Source organism: Chiloscyllium plagiosum, chromosome 21 (genome assembly GCF_004010195.1).
Source record: "Chiloscyllium plagiosum isolate BGI_BamShark_2017 chromosome 21, ASM401019v2, whole genome shotgun sequence".
Taxonomy (NCBI): domain Eukaryota; kingdom Metazoa; phylum Chordata; class Chondrichthyes; order Orectolobiformes; family Hemiscylliidae; genus Chiloscyllium; species Chiloscyllium plagiosum.
Window position 1 is genome coordinate 10,316,917 of NC_057730.1, and position 19,506 is coordinate 10,336,422.

Here is a 19,506-nt window from a genome sequence, read left to right on the forward strand (position 1 = left end):
TTTCATTATGTCTGTTGCATCATATTCTGTGTCTGGTTATTCTGTGTCTGCCAGCATATTAAAGTCTGATTTTGCAGTGGTTCCAATGGCTATTCAGGATCAAGCCGAGAATACAGGAGCCCTTTGCATTTAATGCCCGTAAGAAAAGAGATCTATCAGCCATCAAGCAAAAGCCCACAGGGAATAATTTAATCTCATGAATAATGAAGATATTAGGAAATAACTTTTAAAAATTGATCTTTTCATGCAACTTTTCTGTTCATATGTTATAAAAAATATTGGCAAGGAGGAAGAAAGGTTGATTGATTGAACAGAGAGTGGGAGGAAGTGGGAGATCATGTGATTAACTCCAGGAATGCAACCAATCAGATGGCACTCCATCATCCAGCATGACTGACAATGGCTATGGAGTTAAAATGATGGGGAGGATTCAGGCCTGTGAGACAAGAAGGAGAGATTGCATTGGTTCCTTGGGGAACAGAACTTGAAGTATTTATATTAGGCAAAGGAACTGTGAGATTCATCAGGCCCACTGTTTGATTTGGACAAATAAAAAACCAAGCCTGCTTTGTAATATTCTGAATTATTCACAGCAACAAATTATATTGCCTTTTAAGAATGTGTACTGAGGGATCAAAACACTGATGTGGTATTGATAGATGTTGTAATATTTGAATTTGTTTTTAACCAGAACCAATCCTTAAAATGTGCACACCTCTCCAAAGTAAGATTGTGATCCACCCAAACTAACACATGAAAGCATGTCATGCACATAAAACATATAAAGTAGCAAGAAAATAAAAATTACAGATGATAGTCTTTTGTTCACTGGGTATGTTTTAAAATAAGAAACATAATAGCATACTTCATATACTTCATATACTTTGCCAATTAAAGTAATTGCTTTAATTTGTTACCGACTAGAGACTAGTATTGTTTGGACAAAAATGCTCCAATAATATTTAATTGTTTTAGAATCATAGAGTCACAGAGATCTACAGCACGGAAACAGACCCTTCGGTTCAACTCGTCCATACTGACCAGATATCCCAACCCAGTCTAGTCCCACCTGCCAGCACCTAGCCCATAACCCTTCCTATTCATATACCCATCCAGATGCCTTTTAAATGTTGCAATTGTACCAGCCTCCACCACTTCCTCTGGCAGCTCATTCCATACACATACCACCCTCTGCGTGGAAAAGTTGCCCCTTAGGTCTCTTTTATATCTTTCCCCTCTCACCATAAACCTATGCCCTCTAGTTCTGGACTCCCCCCACCCCAGGGAAAAGACTTTGTCTATTTACCCTATCCACACCCCTCATAATTTTGTAAACCTCTATAAGGTCACCCCTCAGCCTCCGACAATCCAATAAAGACAGCCCCAGTCTATTCAACTTCTCCCTATAGCTCAAAGCCTCCAACCCTGGCAACATCCTTCTAAATCTTTTCTGAACCATTTCAAATTTCACAACATCTTTCCGATAGGAAGGACACCAGAATTGCACTCAATATTCCAACAGTGGCCTAACCAATGTCCTGTATAGCCGCAGAATGACCTCCCAACTCCTGTACTCAATGCTCTGATCATACCAAATGCCTCCTTCACTTTTCTATCTACCTGCGACTCCACTTTCAAGGAGCTATGAACCTGCCCTCCAAGGTCTCTTTGTTCAGCAACACTCCCTAGGACCTTACCATTAAGTGTATAAGTCCTGCTAAGATTTGCTTTCTCAAAATGCAGCACCTCACATTTATCTAAATTAAACTCCATCTGCCATTCCTCAGCCCATTAGCCCATCTGATCAAGATCCTGTTGTAATCTGAGGTAACCTTCTTTGCTGTCCACTACACCTCCAATTTTGGTGTCATTGGCAAACTTACTAACTATACCTCTTATGCTCACATCCAAATCATTTATATAAATGATGAAAAGTAGTGGACCCAGCACCGATCCTTGTGGCACTCCACTGGTCACAGGCCTCCAGTCTAAAAAGCAACCTTCCACCACCACCCTCTGTCTTCTGCCTTTGAGCCAGTTCTGTATCCAAATGGCGAGTTCTCCTTGTATTCCATGAGATCTAACCTTTCTCACCAGTCTCCCATGGGGAACCTTGCCGAATGCCTTACAGAAGTCCACATAGATCACATCTACCACTCTGCCCTCATCAATCCTCTTCGCTACTTCTTCAAAAAACTCAATCAAGTTTGTGAGACATGATTTCCCACGCATGTTGACTATCCCTAATCAGTCCTTGCCTTTCCAAGTACATGTACATCCTGTCCCTCAGGATTCCCTCCAACAACTTGCCCACTACCGACATCAGGCTCACTGGTCTATAGTTCCCTGGCTTGTCCTTACCACACTTCTACTTGGATATGAAATCTTTAATTTGTGTTAATAACACAGTCAGGTTTGAAGATAACCATTAATTAAATTAAAATTAAAATTAAAAGCCGCCATTATTAAATACTCCCACTTACTTCTCAGTTGAAAAATGTTACGTGGTGGACAATTTCACAAGACAGAAGGCAGCCTGACATCATCCTTCAAAAGATATCTCCAGAACGGCACACCTGGGACAATAGAACTGAAGGTAGGATCATTTCAGTCTTTTTTCGATTGTGCAGGTCTATGGGGACACCATTTGGTCTTTAAGTATGGAATGATAACTAGCCCCTTCTCCTCACCCTGCCCACTCGGTTGGGTGATGAGTAGTCACAGCTGAGTCATAGGACTGGAGGAAGGTTGGTAATTGGGCTCCCCATGATCAGTGCTCAGAACCATGTCTGTCCTGATATATGTTAATGACCTGGACCTTCGTGTCCTAAGGCACCATTTCATTTTTTGTGGATGATGTGAAAATTGGAAGTAATGTGAATTGTGAGAAGGATAGTGTAGAACTTTAAAACCACATAGACAGGTTGGGGGGGAGGGGCCAAGAAGTGGCAAATGAAATTTAATCCAAAGAACTCATTTTGGCAGGAAGAATGCAGAGACAATATAAAATAAAAAGTACTATTCTAAAAGGGTGCAGGAGAATACATTGAAAGTGGCAGGAAATTTGGAAGTTAAAAAAAAATGGGATCCTAGGCTTTATCCATAGGAGCAGAAAGTATGAAAACAAGGATGTTGTATTAAACATGTGTACAATGTTGGTTTGACCCCAGTGGGTCTTCAGCTGCAGTGATGGTGGTGCCTGTAGTGGAGACCCTTGGTAGGGGCAGTGGATCTTTGGTTGCCGAAGAGGTAGTGCCTGGAGCAGGGACTCCTGACAGCAATAGGCCCTGTACGTGCACCAGGACTCCCTGAGTCCTGGGACACCTTACAGAGACCACGGGGAAGCCCTGAGCTGTGTTTGAAGATGCTTTATACTTAACCCTTGAACTCTATTTATGCAATTTCTTTTCACTCTTTTTATAACTCAAAATGGTGCCAGATTGTGACGAGAAAACAATTTTCACTTTATCTTTCTAGACAAATGTGACGATAAATAACGCATAACAACCCAGCTGGAATATTTTATCCAATTTTGGGCACCACATTTTCAGAAAGAGGTCAGGGCATTAGAGAGGAGTTAAATGGAAAGATTGAAGAAATTGAGACTTCATCTTAACGTCTATTCATCAAAATCTCAATGCGTGTTCCACGAGCAGTTCCCGCCTGCATGCATCGTCCACAGAAATCAGCACCATCAAAACTCCAGCCTCACTACATCATCATGGCCAATTGTGACGAACTTGTACTAGCTATGTAAAACCCTGGTTAGAGCACACTTGGAACATTATGTCCAGTTCTGGCTGGCTCATTTTAGGAAGGATGTAGATGCTTTAGAGAGTGCGCGAACAAGATTTACCAAGGTGCTGCCTGAATTGGAGGGCTTGTCTTATGAGGGGAAGTTGAGTGAGCCCAGGCTTTTCATACTGGAGAGAAGAAGGAAGAAAGGTGACTTGATAGAGGTGTATAAGGTAATGAGAGGCATAGATAGAGTTGCTAGCCAGAGACTTTTTCCCAGGACAGAAATGGCTGTCACGAGGGGTCATAATTTTAAGGTAATTGGAGGAAGGTATAGGGGAGATGTCAGAGTTAGGTTCTTTCCACAGAAAATGGTGAGTGCGTGGAATGCACTGCCAGCAGTGATAGTAGAGTCAGAGACATTAGGGACATTTAAGCAACTGCTGGACAAGCACATGGACGGCAGTAAATTGAGGGGTGTGTAGGTTAGGTTGATCTGAGATAAAGATAAATGCTCGGCACAACATCATGGGCCAAAAGGACTGTACTGTTCTATGTTCTATGTATTACAATTCAGGTCATCACTAACTGCACTTTGCAGCTCACGAACACTGTGTATTGCAATGGTCCTACCAGGTCACTCTGCGCACAGGGATGAAACTCTATCTCATGCATCTGCACAGGGTGCGTTTTATGCCTGTTAGCTTGTGTTCTTAGCACTAACTCACTTTGCACCTACTTGGGCAAGCACAGCATCTCTGTCTTGCCCTGATTTTAACACAGACAGAAAGATAAGCAGCTTGTCATAGTTGCCAGCCATGAACAGTCAAGGAGGTGGATGTATTGCTGTGTGGCACTGTGCTACATCAAAGCCAGACTTACAGAACCTACCAGCAGCTTGTGTAGCAAACACATTGCATGTGCTTTAACCAAATAGCCAAGTTTGAAAGACCTGTCCTTACTGGAGTGGAAAGGGCCTATAGTCAGTCAGAGCAAGACACAACACCTGGCCATCGGCACATTGTAATCTCAGTCCAAGCGATTGACAATGATCGGTTTGGTTCTTGGTGAGATTAGGTGCCAGGGATCCTTTACTTTGCAATCTAGGGATTGGGCCACATTCAGTCCTGGAGGTCAAGTTCAACCAGCCTGAGGATCACCGGTAAGTCTGTAGGAAACAACATTCTGATGAACCATCATCAATCAGGGCTTTCCTCACAAATCAGTCTCAAGGGATGGTGGCTGATTGTCAGCATATGTATGAGGAAATGTCAGGGAGTGTTGTCAAGGGGCAGTCCATGCAGTGTGGAGGAAAGTAGGAAACTCAACTGTCGGCCTGGATTGTTATGATGTAATGCTGAGGCAGTAACAACACACAAGAGGGGCAACTTAAAATATAAGGGTGGGATCTGACATAGCACAGGATATTGCAGGAGTGCACAGGATATTGCAGGAGGGAGAGATTTTGCAAATTGCCCCTCACTCTTGTTTCAGTGGCCAGACAGTAGATAGCAATAAGTCAAGAGCTGAGAGGGAAATTGCAGATATTAACAATTAGAGGAAAAGGCTTAGATGTGAATGGGAGTGTGAATGGAGATGGTTTTGACAGGAACAGCAAAACAAAAAGGTACATGAAGGAGGAGGCTGCGGGTAATCTTGACTATCTGACAGAGCCTGGAATCCACTCACAGGAGAGTGAGCTAGGTAAGTGCCATCTTTGACCCACTAGACAATAAGGAAGGAAAATGGCTGCCAACTCACTCACAGTGGGCAGAATACAGTTTTTTTTTTGGTGCATAGGGGCAGGGGTAATACATATTTGCACAATGGGGTTGAGTTTGGATTGTTGTTGTGCATTGGTTGTCACCCATACTCGAATGAATGTATGTTCCCTTATTAATTACACAAACACAATCAGTCCTTACCAGCAGAGACGTATGGACTCAGGAATGGTTTTACAGTCATACGCAAGTGAAGTGTGGAGCAAGACCCTGTTACAAGACTCTCACATGACCTTTGACCTCAATGATCTCAGAGTGCAAACTTTTTTGCACCCATATATTTAGATGTTGAAGAATGGTTAAAATATGTTGCTTCCCAGGATATTTCTCAGATATAACTTCTGTACTCCTTGGAAAGTACAAAGGCGCTGTCATTCTGATATAGTAACAACGTAAACAGACCTTGTAAATGATAGTTGACATGACATGTGATGAGTGCAAGTGCACATATATATGCAGATGTGAAAGTGAATTGATAACAATCTGTCACTTGTATCAGAGTTGAAAAGTGTGGTGCTGGAAAAGCACAGCAGGTCAGGCAACATCTGAGAAGTCAGTGTTGACTCTGCTGCTCCTCGGATGCTGCCTGACCTGCTGTGCTTTTCCAGCACGACACTTTCAATGCTGGCTCTCCAGCATCTGCAGTCCTCAGTTTGTCCTTGTCATCAGGATGCATGCCCGCTACAACCAGCATGATATGATTAACATTGGTGCAGCCCCAGCGAAACTTTGATTGGTTTAAGAACTGCCTGTGACAAACCTACCTGCTGTTCCTGTGTTTGGTTGTGCGTTCATTCAAATTCATTCACGGCTGACACGACCGGGGTTATCTTCTTCCTGGGGCTGAGCAGGTGGCTGCTCACCAGCTGATAAGGACCTGTGTGTTTCTTCCTTAACCAGCCGTGGAGAAATGCCAGTGATGTGCTCATCTCCTCAGCCTAATCTGGATGGAGACTACCACTGAGATGAAAGTGTCTGGACTGGGCAGAGGGTGCAGGAGAAAGCCTGACCAGTGCATTCTCAGAGGGATCTGTGACTCCTTGGAGGAGGAAATGATGGGCTGAGGGACCTACCTCTTCAGTGCAAATGTTCTGTGGGTGCCACTAATGCCTGCCGGTGCCTCAGTGGATAGCACTGCTGCCTCACAGCACCAGGGTCCCGGGTTCGATTCTCAGCCTTGGGTGACTGTCTGTGTGGAGTTTGTGCATTCTCCCCGTGTCTGCGTGGGTTTCCTCCGGGTTCTCTGGTTTCCTCCCACAGTCCAAAGATGTGCAGGTCAGGTGAATTGGCCATGCTAAGTTGCCCATAGTGCTGTGTGCATGAGTCAGAGGGAAATGGGCCTGGGTGGGTTACTCTTCAGAGGGTCGGTGTGGACTTGTTGGGCTGAAGGGCCTGTTTCCGCACTGGAGGGAATCTAATCTAATTTAATCTAAGAGAGGCCATTAGTTGTGCAGTAGGTGTAGAACTCTGAGCATTTTAAAGAAATGATAATGGGAGAGCACCAAAGCACAACACAATGAAGTTTCCCGGATTGACTCAACATGGAGATCTCACCGTCTCCTCTGAGTGGTCTCTGTCCTCACTGGCCATTTAAAATGATGTTGCTCTTAAAGAGGATGGTGGCCACTTCCTGCCTGTTGTGGTCCTGTCTGCCCAGTTCTAAGACATTTTGTGGGATGTAATTGGATGGAAGAACAGTTAGTGATGGGCAGAAGTTACACACGAGTGAGTAAGAAAAGCAGATGACAGGAATGGTTAGCAGTTTAGAAGCATGAGGTGGGTCTGCATCATTGAGTGTTGATGCTGCTTACTATGGTGAGGGTTGAAGACCCTTAGACGTGTAGATGTTACTGTGTAGTACCAGAATTAGTGAGTGTGAGGGAACAGAGAAGATGGTGGCACTTACATTTGCAAAGTGCAGAGCACATGCTCATAAAGCTTATTCCCACACTGCTGGACATTCTTCACAATCCATAAAACAGCATTGCCCCATGCTCCTATCTGGATCTGACTGTCTCTGGTGAAATGAATCTTTTGTTGGTCTATAAGAGAAAGGATGACCCTCCTCTCCACCATCTACCCACATATCATTCTCAATGAATCTATGGCAAGGCCAGGAAACTCCCGTGTTTGATTGTTTGTCAGTGTTGTTTCAGTGTCTGGGAGCAGAGAGGTCAGGTAAACTGATCAAGATTCTCACTCCAGATTACTGCTTAATGATTTTTATTGAAAATACAAGGTGAGGTGTCAGTGGCAATCATTGTTCCTTTATTCTCACTGGGTCAGAATCCTGGAACCTCCTCCCTAACAGCACTGGACATGTACATACACCATATGGACTTCAGCAGTTCAAGGAGGCGGCTCACTACACCTTCTCAATGGCATTTAAGAATGGGCAATAAAAGCTGGCCATTGCCACCTTCAGCAGAGTGATAGCTGAGAGGGAAAATTAAAGAGAATTGTATGTGGATGGATGCAAGGTTCTTTGCATCAGTGTTAGGTTTATTTCAGACTTCTATTCTGCTGTAATATTTAAGACAACTCAGTTCTAAGGATTCTAGGTGCTGTGTATATCTAAAACTGTGAGTCTATATACTCAAGTTAGGCTGGCTGGAGTGTGCAAGTTTGGTTAGAGTCAAAAAACCCGCGATGCTGGAATCCAAAATAGACGGGCAAGAGGCTGGAAAAACACAGCAAGTCAGGCAGCATCAGGAGGTGAAGAAGTCGACATTTTCGGTGTAACCTTTCTTCAGGACTGGGATGGGTGTTGGGGAAATTGCAGATAAACGGGGTGGTGGAGGCAGGGTGGGGAAGTAGGGATAGGTGAAGACAGGTAGAGGGTATGACCTGGTTGGTCAATGGGAGGAATGAATCCAGTAGGTGGCTGGGAGGGGTGGAAGGGATGGAGGGGGGTTGGGAGATTGGAAATGAGTTTAGTTGTAATTGGAGAACTCAGTGTTGAGTCCTCCAGGCTGCAGTCTGCCCAGGCAGAAGATGAGGTGCTGTTCCTGCAGTTGCGGTGTGGTTTGTTGTGGCAATGGAGGAGGTCAAAGATGGTCATGTCAGAAAGGGATGGGAAGGGGATTTGAAAGGGATGGTGACCGGGAGGTCCAGTTGGCCATGTGGGCCCGGCTGTGATGCTCGTTTGGTCTCCCCGATGCAGAGAAGACCACATTGGGAGCACCTGATGCAGTAAACTAGTTGGAAGAGAGGCAGGTGAACCTCTTTCTCACCTGGGAGGATTGTTTGGGGCCCTGGATGGAGGTGAGGGGGCTGGTGTACTGACAGATTTTGCATCTTTACCAGTTGCAGGGGAAGGTACCCAGGGTGGGTTGATGGGGAGAGTGGTGCAAACCAAGGACTGTCAAGGGGAATGGTCTTTGCGGAAGGAGTGTGCAAGTAGCACACTTGATTATGAGACCACCATCATTAACATGGCACCTTAGTTCATCTCTCTATCCTTCAATCTTCCTTCCAGACACTTCTTAAAAGCTGGTTATTTTCAGTAAGTTGTTTCTCATCTATCCCAATATCTCTATTTGTGACTCAGTGCTCTGGGAAAAGTGACAAACCTGGCAAGGTAATGATACCAATGGTGTGGAAGAAAGGCAAGTAGATGGAATCATGATTGGAGCGTGTGGTAAAAGCACAGCAGGTCAAGCAACTTCCGAGGAGCAGGAAAATCGATGTTTTGGGCAAAAGCCCTTCATCAGGAATGAGGCTGGGAACCTCAAGGGTGGAGAGATAAATGGGAGGAAGGTGGGCTGGGGGAAAGGTAGCTGAGAGTGCAATAGGTGGATGGAGGTGGGGGTTATGGTGATAGGCTAGAGGGGAAGGTGGAACGGATAGGTGGGAAGGAAGATGGACAGGTAGGACAGGTCATGAGGGTGGTGCTGAGTTGAAAGGTTGGAATTGGGATAAGGTTGGGGGGAGGCGAAATTAGTAAACTGGTGAAATCCACATTGATGCCATGGGTTTGGAGGGTCCCGAGGTGGAAAATGAGGCGTTCTTCCACCAGGCGTCGGGTGGTTAGGGAGTTACAATGGAGGAGGCCAGGACCTGCATGTGGGAGGGAGAGATGAAATGTTCATCCATGGGGAGTGGGGTTGGTTAGCGCATGTGTCCCAGAGATGTTTTCTGAAGCACTCTGCGAGTAGGCGCCCTGTCTCCCCAATGTAGCGGAGATCACATTGAGAGCAATGGATACTATAAACGACATGTGTGGAAGTGCAGGTGAAACTATGATGGATGTGGAAGGCTCCTTTGGGGCTTAGATGGAGGTGAGAGGGGAGATGTGGGTGCAGGTTTTGCAATTTCTGGAGTGGCAGGGGAAGGTGCAGGGAGGAGAGGAGAGGTCCTGGGCCTCCTCCATTGCCATTGTCTTACCACCCGACGCCTGGAGGAAGAACACCTCATCTTCCTCCTCGGGATCCTCCAACTGCACGGCATGAATGTGGATTTCACCAGTTTCCTTATTTCCTCTCCCCCCACCTTATCCCAATTCTAAGCTTCCAGCTCAACACCGCCCTCATGACCTGCCCTACCTGTCCATCTTCCTTCCCACCTATCTGTTCCACCCTCCCCTCTGATATATCACCTTTACCCCCACCTCCATCCACCTATTGCTCTGTCAGCTACCTTCCCCCCAGTCCCACCCTTCTCCCATTTATCTCTCCACCACCGAAGCTCCCAGCCTCATTCCTGATGAAGGGCTCTGACCCGAAATGTTGATTTTCCTGCTCCTTGGAAGCTACCTGACCTGCTGTGCTTTTCCAGCGCTACACTCTCACCTCAAATCTCCAGCATCTGCAGTCCTCACTTTCACCTAGATGGAGTCATGATCCAATCAAATGATGAAAGAGGGTTGAGATGTTGAATGACCTCATGTTTCTTGTAGGTGCTTGTGGAAACATCAACACTTTGAGTCAGAAATGCAAGGAGCTATCACCATTGCTGTCATGACCTTTCCACATTAACTTTGTCAGAGTGCTTTGCCTATGATACTGAAAACAGCCTCCAAGGGCAACGAATGATGGCCTTCATCTATGCAATTAGATGTCAGTCGCTTGGTTATCAAAACGTACCTTGCTAGGTCTGGCACACCCTCAGTAACAATCCCCCCATGTTACCGTCATTCCTGTTGAACTGGTAGGTATTTGCCCATGAAGCTGAGAGTTTTCCCTCCTTTTACGTTGTTTCTGTTCAGTGGCTGAACTCAAACAAATGTTCACCATGTTGCCTATCAAATTCAAAGTAAGGACAAATGACTTTTTTTTTGCTGCAAATATCATGCAAGCTATTCAGGTGAAATTCAGGAGAGAGCAGTGGAACCAGTAATGCAACAGCTGCATTTGGAAACCAGAATAGCAAATGAAATCAATGCTGCTGGTAAGCAGTTAATCAGGCATATCAAAGCTTGAGATTGAAATATAAATCTATGACTATGACTTTGTTGTAAGCTCTAACTGCAGTCGAAAAAATGCAACCTAAAATGGTCCTCAGGGTACTGAATGCCCAGAGAGTTTTCATTGGAGGATTCAATAAGAAACAGGACGGAACAGCTATTAGCCTATGAGACTCCCATTGTATTGAAATGCTCAGAAACAGCAGAAGAAGGTAGTGATATCTTTATCATGTGCTCACCTAGTAACACAGCAACTCAGTCAAGGCTGTCAATGCTGAACGCAGTGATGCTGAATGGTTTGTTAGTTGATAGATCACTTTTCACAGTAACCAGTGAGAAATATTATGATATCATTATAGAGACGGCAATTTGGAAGTACTAACAGAAAACAACCAGTTATGGTGATTGTCCTCCAGTCAGTGGGACATCCTCGACACAATCTCCAATCTTTGCGATCATATAAAGAGGAATCTCTGGACATTTTGCACAAAAGCAAGCTAAAGAGGAAAGAAGGGATATGTAAGGAGTATAGGTGCCAGATGCAGTTTGGTCATAAAGTTTATCTTCTATCCTCTTAAATTATTGCAAAACATATTGCATCGTAATACACAAGAAATATCCTTCATCATGTCATTCTTTGTACTGAATCATGTTGAGGTAACTGTTCTGATACCAATTTTGAACAACTGTATTACTTTTGTGTGGATTTATGATCTTATGAATTGGCTTAGCCAAAATCATTTGGTTTTGGATGGACCTGGTGGCAACTATGTTCTTCAGCTGCTCTTGTTGAGAATGAAAGAACATATGGCATCTTTCAATATGTTACAATGTCCCAAATCTCTTTAGATCTGATGAATTACCTTTAGACAGTTGTGACTCCCAAAAATTTGGAAATGTGGCAACCAATTTTGTGCACAGTAAGCAGTAATGACAAAAGGTCTATGTCATCAGTTTTAGTGATGTTGTTTGAGGGGTAAATAATGCCAGGGTACCAAATACAACTTGTCTATTCTTTTGAAAGTAGTTGGACAGTATCTTTTGACTGCACTTGACAACTCTGTGAGATAGGAAGATCTACATGTTAATATTCTATTTTCAAACAATATGAGATTTTATACACTCCTTCACTATCATTGCTAATTTATTATTTGCATTATTTTCCTTCTGCAGTTTTTAAAATCTTTTCCACATTATGTCGTATATAATTATCCTTTTCTTTGTGTATTAGGTGCTGAGGAGATTATACAACAGAAATGGTCATGGATTAACCTGTTCTGTAGTACTAAGACAAGCAGAGACAACATGCCTGTTCAATGTGACCTCACTGATATCCATGAGAACCCATTTTGGTCCCGAGTGTGTTGTATAAATGCAATCATTCTCATGTGTGTGAACATTTTCCTTTACGCATACTTCGCTTGAGAAAGAAAATTACCTGAAAGAAGCCTGGATGAAAGAGTTTGTGATGTGATATATGTGGAAAGGAATATTCAATGGTATATGTGGAACAATTGATTTCACATCGGTCCCCTCACAATTGCTCTATTCACTGTTTTTAAAACTTCCTGTAGTGCTGCAGCCCTCCAAGATATATCCAAATTTGGCCTCCTGCATATTACTGATTTGAGTTTCTCCATCATTAGCAATGATGCCTTCAGCTGCCCTGGCCCTAATCTTTGGGATTTGCTCTCTAAATCTCTCTGCCTTTCCATCTCTCCCTCATCCTTTAATAGGCTCTTTGAAGCCTGCCTATTCAACAAAGCTTTTGCTTGTGATCAGTGTCAAATTTTGCTTGATAATGCTCAATGTGATGTTTCACTACATTAAAGGAGCTGTATAAATGCAAGTTGTTGTTATACTACTACCTACAGCTTTGAGGCCCTACAGTGTTTATTCCCATAAACTGACAATTAAAAAGTTGCTTTATTTGGCAAGTACTTACAAGAAAACCTGTCAGAAATGCTGGGAAGATGCAACAGTTAATGAGCATCTGTGAAGAGATCAGAAAGTCCTGACTTTTCTGGTGTGTGTCCTGTGTATTGTTTCTATTTCAGATTCCAGTGCATTTTGGTCTTAATCTTACTGTTCCAATGTGATGTGGGTGACATGAATAATTATTAAAATTAACTTTTCTTCAATAGATCCTGGTCTATGTATTCATTGAAGCCAGAATAAACTAATCACTCTGATAACTATTAAATCCAACAGAACTTTTCACAACTTTGAATCTAAATCTCTATCTACTTTTCAATTCCACTACAAAGAAATAGTTGCCTCACTGCCTGGCCTTCTCCAGCTGCCTCACTATCTATCCCATAGCGCCTCACTACCTCCTTTTACAGGTTCCTCCCATCTGCCTGCCCAACCAGGTATTGTGTTCTATGATTGTAACTTGACTTAGGCAGGCACTTGATGGGTGTGTAGTTTCAGTGTATTTGCTGAATGTCTCCAGTCTGGAACTGAAATGAACAGGTAACACATTTGATTGCACTTATCACTCAAAATGACAACTTCTTTCACCACTAAATAAATGATACTCCTCAAATGCTGTGCTTGATATGTACTGCAGCAGTTCAGCAGGCTTCCTGAGTAATTCTTGCCAGTTTAATCCTGTGACTTTAAGAGACAAAACAGCCAGAAACAACATTCCCAACAAACAAGAGAAAAAGAGATATAGTTGGGATAGTGTAATGTTTTACTTTTCTCATTTCAAACTAAAACACCCTTTTGTTTAGTATGAACAAAAACTAGAATTTATTTTTGAATGGTCTCGTAAGATGACAGACCTCTAATTATACATACAAACTAGGAGAAATGCTGTCAATAATATCAAAGATGCATTGCAAAGTTGATAACTTCCAAGGGTTTCTATTTTCTTGAATCACGGGCTAATATTCTCAGGATTTATTTTTGATTCCATATTAAAATGACCTTGCAGTGATCCAAGTGCAAAGCAAATAAAGTCATGCACAAAGTTTGACAAAAATAGTCAGCAAGAGAAACACATGGTCCAACTACTTGCAGTTTTGTGCTCATGTCAAAAAAGAAAGAGCGTATTAATGTACAGCATCTTCCATGAACCCAGGATGTCCCAAGGCGCTTTACAACTGATGGAGGAGTTGAAGTGGAGAACGCCATCACAAGAATGAGGTTTGATGTCAAAACAGAAGAGGCAGATGTAACAGGGTCGGTCCTTCCACACACCTACACGCTCATCTCCTGTCGAGAGTTACTGGACCATCGGTTGGACATAGTTCCGTGGGAAAAAGCCAATGCGACCTCTGCACCTTCCTTTCCACCAGTTTGGGTCCACACTCTCCACAACTTCAATGATGTCACCTCGATAAAAGATCAGCTCTGAGGGATCTTGGGGAGAAAAGTCAAAGCATGCCTGGACGTGTTCAGGTTTCTGTAACTAAAGTGAAAGAGCGATGGTTTTAAACACTTTCAGAAGTAAAATGCTCAGTCACTGATGTTATGCAACGTAGGGGTGGTGAACTCACCCTACTGTAATTGTTGTTGAAGTGCTGGTTCACTAAGGTTAGAATTTCAGCTAAATTTGGGGCAGCATGGTGGCTCAGAGGTTAGCACCTCTGCCTCACAGTGCTAGGGACCAGGATTCAATTCCACCCTCAGGCAACTGCGTGGAGTTTGGATATTCTTCCCATGTCTGCAGGGGTTTTCTCCTCAGCTCCAGTTTCTTCCCACAATCCAAGGATGTGCAGGCTAGGTGGATTAGCCATGGGAAATACAGAGATAGAGTAGGGGGTGGGACTAGGTGGGATGTTCTTCAGAATGTCAGTGTGGACTCAATGGGCCAAAGAGTCCTCTGTCACACAGCAGAGATTCAATGATGCTAAAAATTCAGGGAAATGAGGATTCTTTTTCATGCTGTGAGTTGTTATGATCTACAGAGCATTGGGTGGTGGAGGCATTTTCAGATATAAAGGAGATTTGCATGTAACATTTGAAAAGGAAAATTACAGGGCAGTTGGGAAACACCAGAAGGTTGAGTAAAATTGAATAGGTCTTTGAAAAGTCACCTGCAGCACATTGTGTCAAAAGGGTGCATTGTGTGTTCTATGGTACAACACCAGATAATACCTCTATTCATTAGGCTATTGTAGGAGATATTATTATTTTTTAATATTTTAGTTATATTATTATTGTTGGAGTCAGTTTTTTATACCATACATTGAGCCATATAGAAATATATAAGCCAAGAGAAAAGTGTATTATACAACAGATCGGAATCATCATAGCACAGAGAAGTGAAAAGAACTATTTATAAAACTTGAAAGCAGAAAGTGCTTGGAAGGTCAACAGGTTGGACAGCATCTGTGGAGGGAGAAACGGAGCTAACATTTTGAGTCCAAACATCTGACTGATTTATATTAGGAAAAATTGATGCAGCTGTGGTAATGTCACTAACCCAACATTCCAGAGGCTCATATTAATGGTCTGGGAATATGAGTTCTCATCTCATTTCATTGTGGTGTCTTAGTGGTGTTTGCATTCAGTTGATCAGTCTGGAATGTAAAGCTGTTGATGACTTCGTGACAACTTTTGAAATAACTCCACAGAGGCTGATATCCCATCACCAAGTCACCCTCTATTTACATGTGATAGGTCCATGACTCTGGCACAGCCTCATCAGAGTCATTACCCAGAGTGTCAGAATCTTTGACGCTCTTCCTTTTATCTGTCAGCCAGGGCTCCCTGTTTGGACCAGATTAACAGCCCCAACTATGGAACTCATAGTCTATGATGTCCAGCTGGCTGACTTTGTGACAATCCTTACACTTATATTAACTGTGAAGGGAAAAACTGATCTGGTTTGCTAACATCCTTTTGGGAAGGAGCTGTGATCTGGTTTAGCCTTTATGTGACTCCAGACCACAGAAATGCATTTCACTTTTAACTGTCTTCTGAGGTGGTATAGGCAGCAAGTCCTCAGTTCACATTGACTTCTCCACCTCCTGATGCTGCCTGGCTAGCTGTATTCTTCCAGCCTTCTACCTGTCTACATTATATTAAATAACTCAGTCATATATTTAGACTCAAAATGTTAACTATGTTTCTACGTCCACAGATGCTACCCAAATCGCTGAGTTTCTCCTTTCTGCTTTCATTTCAAATTTCCAGAATCACCAATGTTTTGCTTTTGTTTCAGTACTTATAAGATTTAAATTGCTGAATTAGACAGAGTTTCAACAAAAAATTTAGGAAACTATTTGCTTCAACGAGTTCACTGAATTAATGGAATTATTGGGGAAGAGCTGAAGCCTGCTGGTATTTGATTGAGAGTCCAAAAGAAAACTGACATAACAATGTCCAGAATCTGAGGTGCTGTCTCTGGCTCTGTCAGGAATTCACAACAATAAGAATTGCCCTGAAGAAATATTGTGACAAATTAGTCAACAATTGCAGTACCGTTGGCAATGATCTTTTCGTCTTCACTGTCAACGGGGGTGGTACCAGGGGACTGGAGAGTGGCGAATGTTGTGCCCCTGTTCAAAAAAGGGAATAGGGATAACCCCGGGAATTACAGGCCAATTAGTCTTACTTCGGTGGTGGGCAAAGTAATGGAAAGGGTACTGAGGGATAGGATTTATGAGTATCTGGAAAGACACTGCTTGATTAGGGACAGCCAGCACGGATTACATCGGATTGACTAAATCAAGGATGTCTCGACTGTCATGATGCTGAAGTGTAGCACCACAGGAAGTAGGAGTTGTATAATATTGAACAGTCAAATCGTTTTGAATCGTCTGCAACACATAACAATGTGGGTCAGACTTGGTCATTGCACGGTGAACCATAGGGCCAAGTTCTTTAGCATGGTGAGGCGGGTAAACTTTTGGAATGATATGAGGTGCTGATTGCTTCCATAGATGAAGAGATATTTCCGCCTCCCCTTCTGGACCAATGACATGGGCCAAATTCTGCACAGTTCATTTGGTTCCAATTAAATAAATTTTAAAATTTCAAGAATTTTATCCTGGTCTGTTCGGACATAAGCAAGAGTATTGTGGTCCCCAGAGTTTTTGGTATTAATATCAAGTGACCACCACTGTGGTTCAGTGGATACATACTGCTGACGTTCGTATGAATCAGAATCAAGCTGGACACCATCAGGGGAACATGCAAGTTTTACTTGAAAGGAAGACAGCAAATCTCGTCCCATCAAGTTGCATGATATTTTGTTTGTAATTACAAAACGATGAGACAGGGAATAACCTTGAAAATAAACAGCAACAGGTTGAGAAAGTGGATATTTTTTGCTCTCTCTATGTAGACCAGACAAACTCTTTGTTTGTATTGAAATTGGCAAGTCTTTGTCAGATCTTACAGAAGACATTGAAGCTCCTGTGTCAATTAAAAAAGGATACCATTTGTTGTTAACTTTGAGTACGACTATAGGTTCCTGCTTAAAAGACGCGACACGTCTACCCAGAGAGTGGTGGGGGCATAGAATGCGCTGTCTTTGGGAGTGGCAGAGTCAGAATCATTGGCGAACTTTAAGTGGCAATTGGATAGGTACATGGATGGGTGCTTAAGCTAGGACAAATGTTCGGCACAACATCGTGGGCCGAAGGGCCTGTTCTGTGCTGTATTGTTCTATGTTCTATGTTCTATGTTCTATGTTCTCTATTGCATCTTTTAAGAATCGAAAAGATGAATACACTTGCCCTGGATGACTGGCAGGAATACCTGGCAGAGGTTGGCTCTATGCTGGAGGTGTATGTACATACTAGTTATAAATGAGATTACCAGCAAGTAGTGTTATCAACTTCAGCAGGCAGAGGAGTAAATGAGCTCAGTGGAAGATCCACAGGCAAACTCAAGGTTATCCTTTAGATTCTGAAGATTTGCAATGTAAATGTGTCAAAAAGCCTACAGAATACTGAGAGGTCTGGACACAGCTGATGTGGAGATAATGTTTCCACTAGCAGGAGGGACTAGGATCTGAGGGCATAGCCTCAGAGTGGAGGGACGACTCTTCAGAACTGAGAAGAGGAGGAATTTCTTCAGCCTGAGGGTGATGAATTTATGGAAGTCATTGCCTCAGGAGGCTGTGGAGGCCAAATCATTGAGTTCCTTTAAGACAGAGATAGATAGGTTCTTGATTGGTAAGGGGATCAAGGGTTATGGGGCCAAGGCAGGAGAATGGGGTTGAGAAACATGTCAGTTCTTATTGAAAGGTGAAGCAGACTGCTTGGGCCAAATAGCCTAATACTGCTCCTATATATTATGTTCTTATGGTAAGTGTCTAATGATATTGAGATTCTAGGATCGAAACTGTGAGAATTTCAATAGAATTAAATATATGAAGCGGCTACATTAAATACTCAAGTATCATTGACATCTACAACTAAATTACCTCTTCATTAGGTTTTGTGTCTCTCAGGAAAATCTGTTGCTTCTTTGCGATTGTTGTGGTCCTGTAGAAGTCCACCAGCTCATTCAGGGAATGGAACTTCTCTTCCCACAAGTAATATTTGCCTTCTTTATCACGAAGAACCTTAAAGTGCTGCACATGTTTTCCGTAGCTGTGGAAAAATGTCAAGCTCTGTGAGGATTGCTGGCTTCACATTCACAATAAGTGTTTCAGTTATTGATGAAGTTACAAAACAGCAGACCCCTGAAAATCACCAATACCGACAGTCACAGATTAATCACCAATTCTGTATCTAAGATATTCAGCTTGCAGATAATTTAAGACCTGCATTATTTTAAATTGGAATCCTAGTCCACATGAAGTGTTACTGAACTACATGCAAACACCTCAACTTTTAATTTTGTTGTTTGAGTGTTCAAATTTAACCAGAGCCTCTCCCTATCTATGTAAAGTTCTTCAACTCTCATTAAAACTGCATTTTTTCTATTTCTGACTTTCCATGTCCCAGCATTCATGCTCTTCCCCCTTAAAAAAATCATTTTTAAAGAAAACATTCCTAGGCTAAGCTTTTAACTCTGTCATAATCTATCCACCTGCTCAGCTTCTACATTTTTTGTCTGATTACACTTGGTTAGAATGTCTTTTGAATTTTTATGATGGTAAAGATGCTGTATAAGTTCAGGTTGTTTTAGTTTAAACTCTCAATAAAATCACAAACAAATAATTATTGTACAGCTGGTTATCTGCTAACATCATTGACAGATATTTCTTCCAGTGTCAACACCTTCAAAAAGACAATGATAAGGACATTTTTGTGGCATTAGAGAGTTAAATGATTATCAGCTTCTGCATTTACTTTTATTGCAGAGCTCCCCTAAGTAAAAAAAAGTCATTTTCCTTCAGTGAAGATAAGCAAAAAGGAAAATCTCTCATATTGTTGAAATAATACTAGAATCATAGAGTTATAGAGCTGTACAACTGTTGGGTTAAATTGCCTGTTTCTGGGCTTTTTGAGGCATGGAGAAGGAAGGCCCAAAAATGTCAAAGGTTAGAGCAAGAAATTGGGAAGCTGAAGAGTGGTGGAAATTGGAGGGATGGCAAAAAGGAAGCAGAAGAGAGGCAAGGAGAGTGGAGCAAGGATTAAGCTGGGTGGATGGATGTCCCAGATATGAATTAAGAAA

General features: G+C 42.7%; 2 protein-coding genes across 2 annotated transcripts in view; one reads left to right on the forward strand and one right to left on the reverse strand.

The window, feature by feature from the left end:
- The window catches only part of slc5a10 (solute carrier family 5 member 10), a 147,990-nt gene extending 134,927 nt beyond the window's left edge, over positions 1–13,063 (forward strand). The window contains exons 15-16 of the mRNA XM_043711228.1: positions 2,491–2,596; positions 12,152–13,063. Of these exons, the coding sequence (XP_043567163.1) occupies positions 2,491–2,596; positions 12,152–12,345 (300 nt within the window). The 3' untranslated portion in view covers positions 12,346–13,063. The remainder of the gene's footprint in view (positions 1–2,490; positions 2,597–12,151) is intronic.
- A 590-nt stretch (positions 13,064–13,653) lies between these two features.
- LOC122560525 (GRB2-related adapter protein-like) overlaps positions 13,654–19,506 on the reverse strand; it is a 51,258-nt gene continuing 45,405 nt past the window's right edge. Inside the window, exons 4-5 of the mRNA XM_043711229.1 lie at positions 18,308–18,476; positions 13,654–14,338 (exon numbers count right to left, since the gene is read on the reverse strand). Coding sequence (XP_043567164.1) covers positions 14,153–14,338; positions 18,308–18,476 — 355 coding nt within the window. The 3' untranslated portion in view covers positions 13,654–14,152. The remainder of the gene's footprint in view (positions 14,339–18,307; positions 18,477–19,506) is intronic.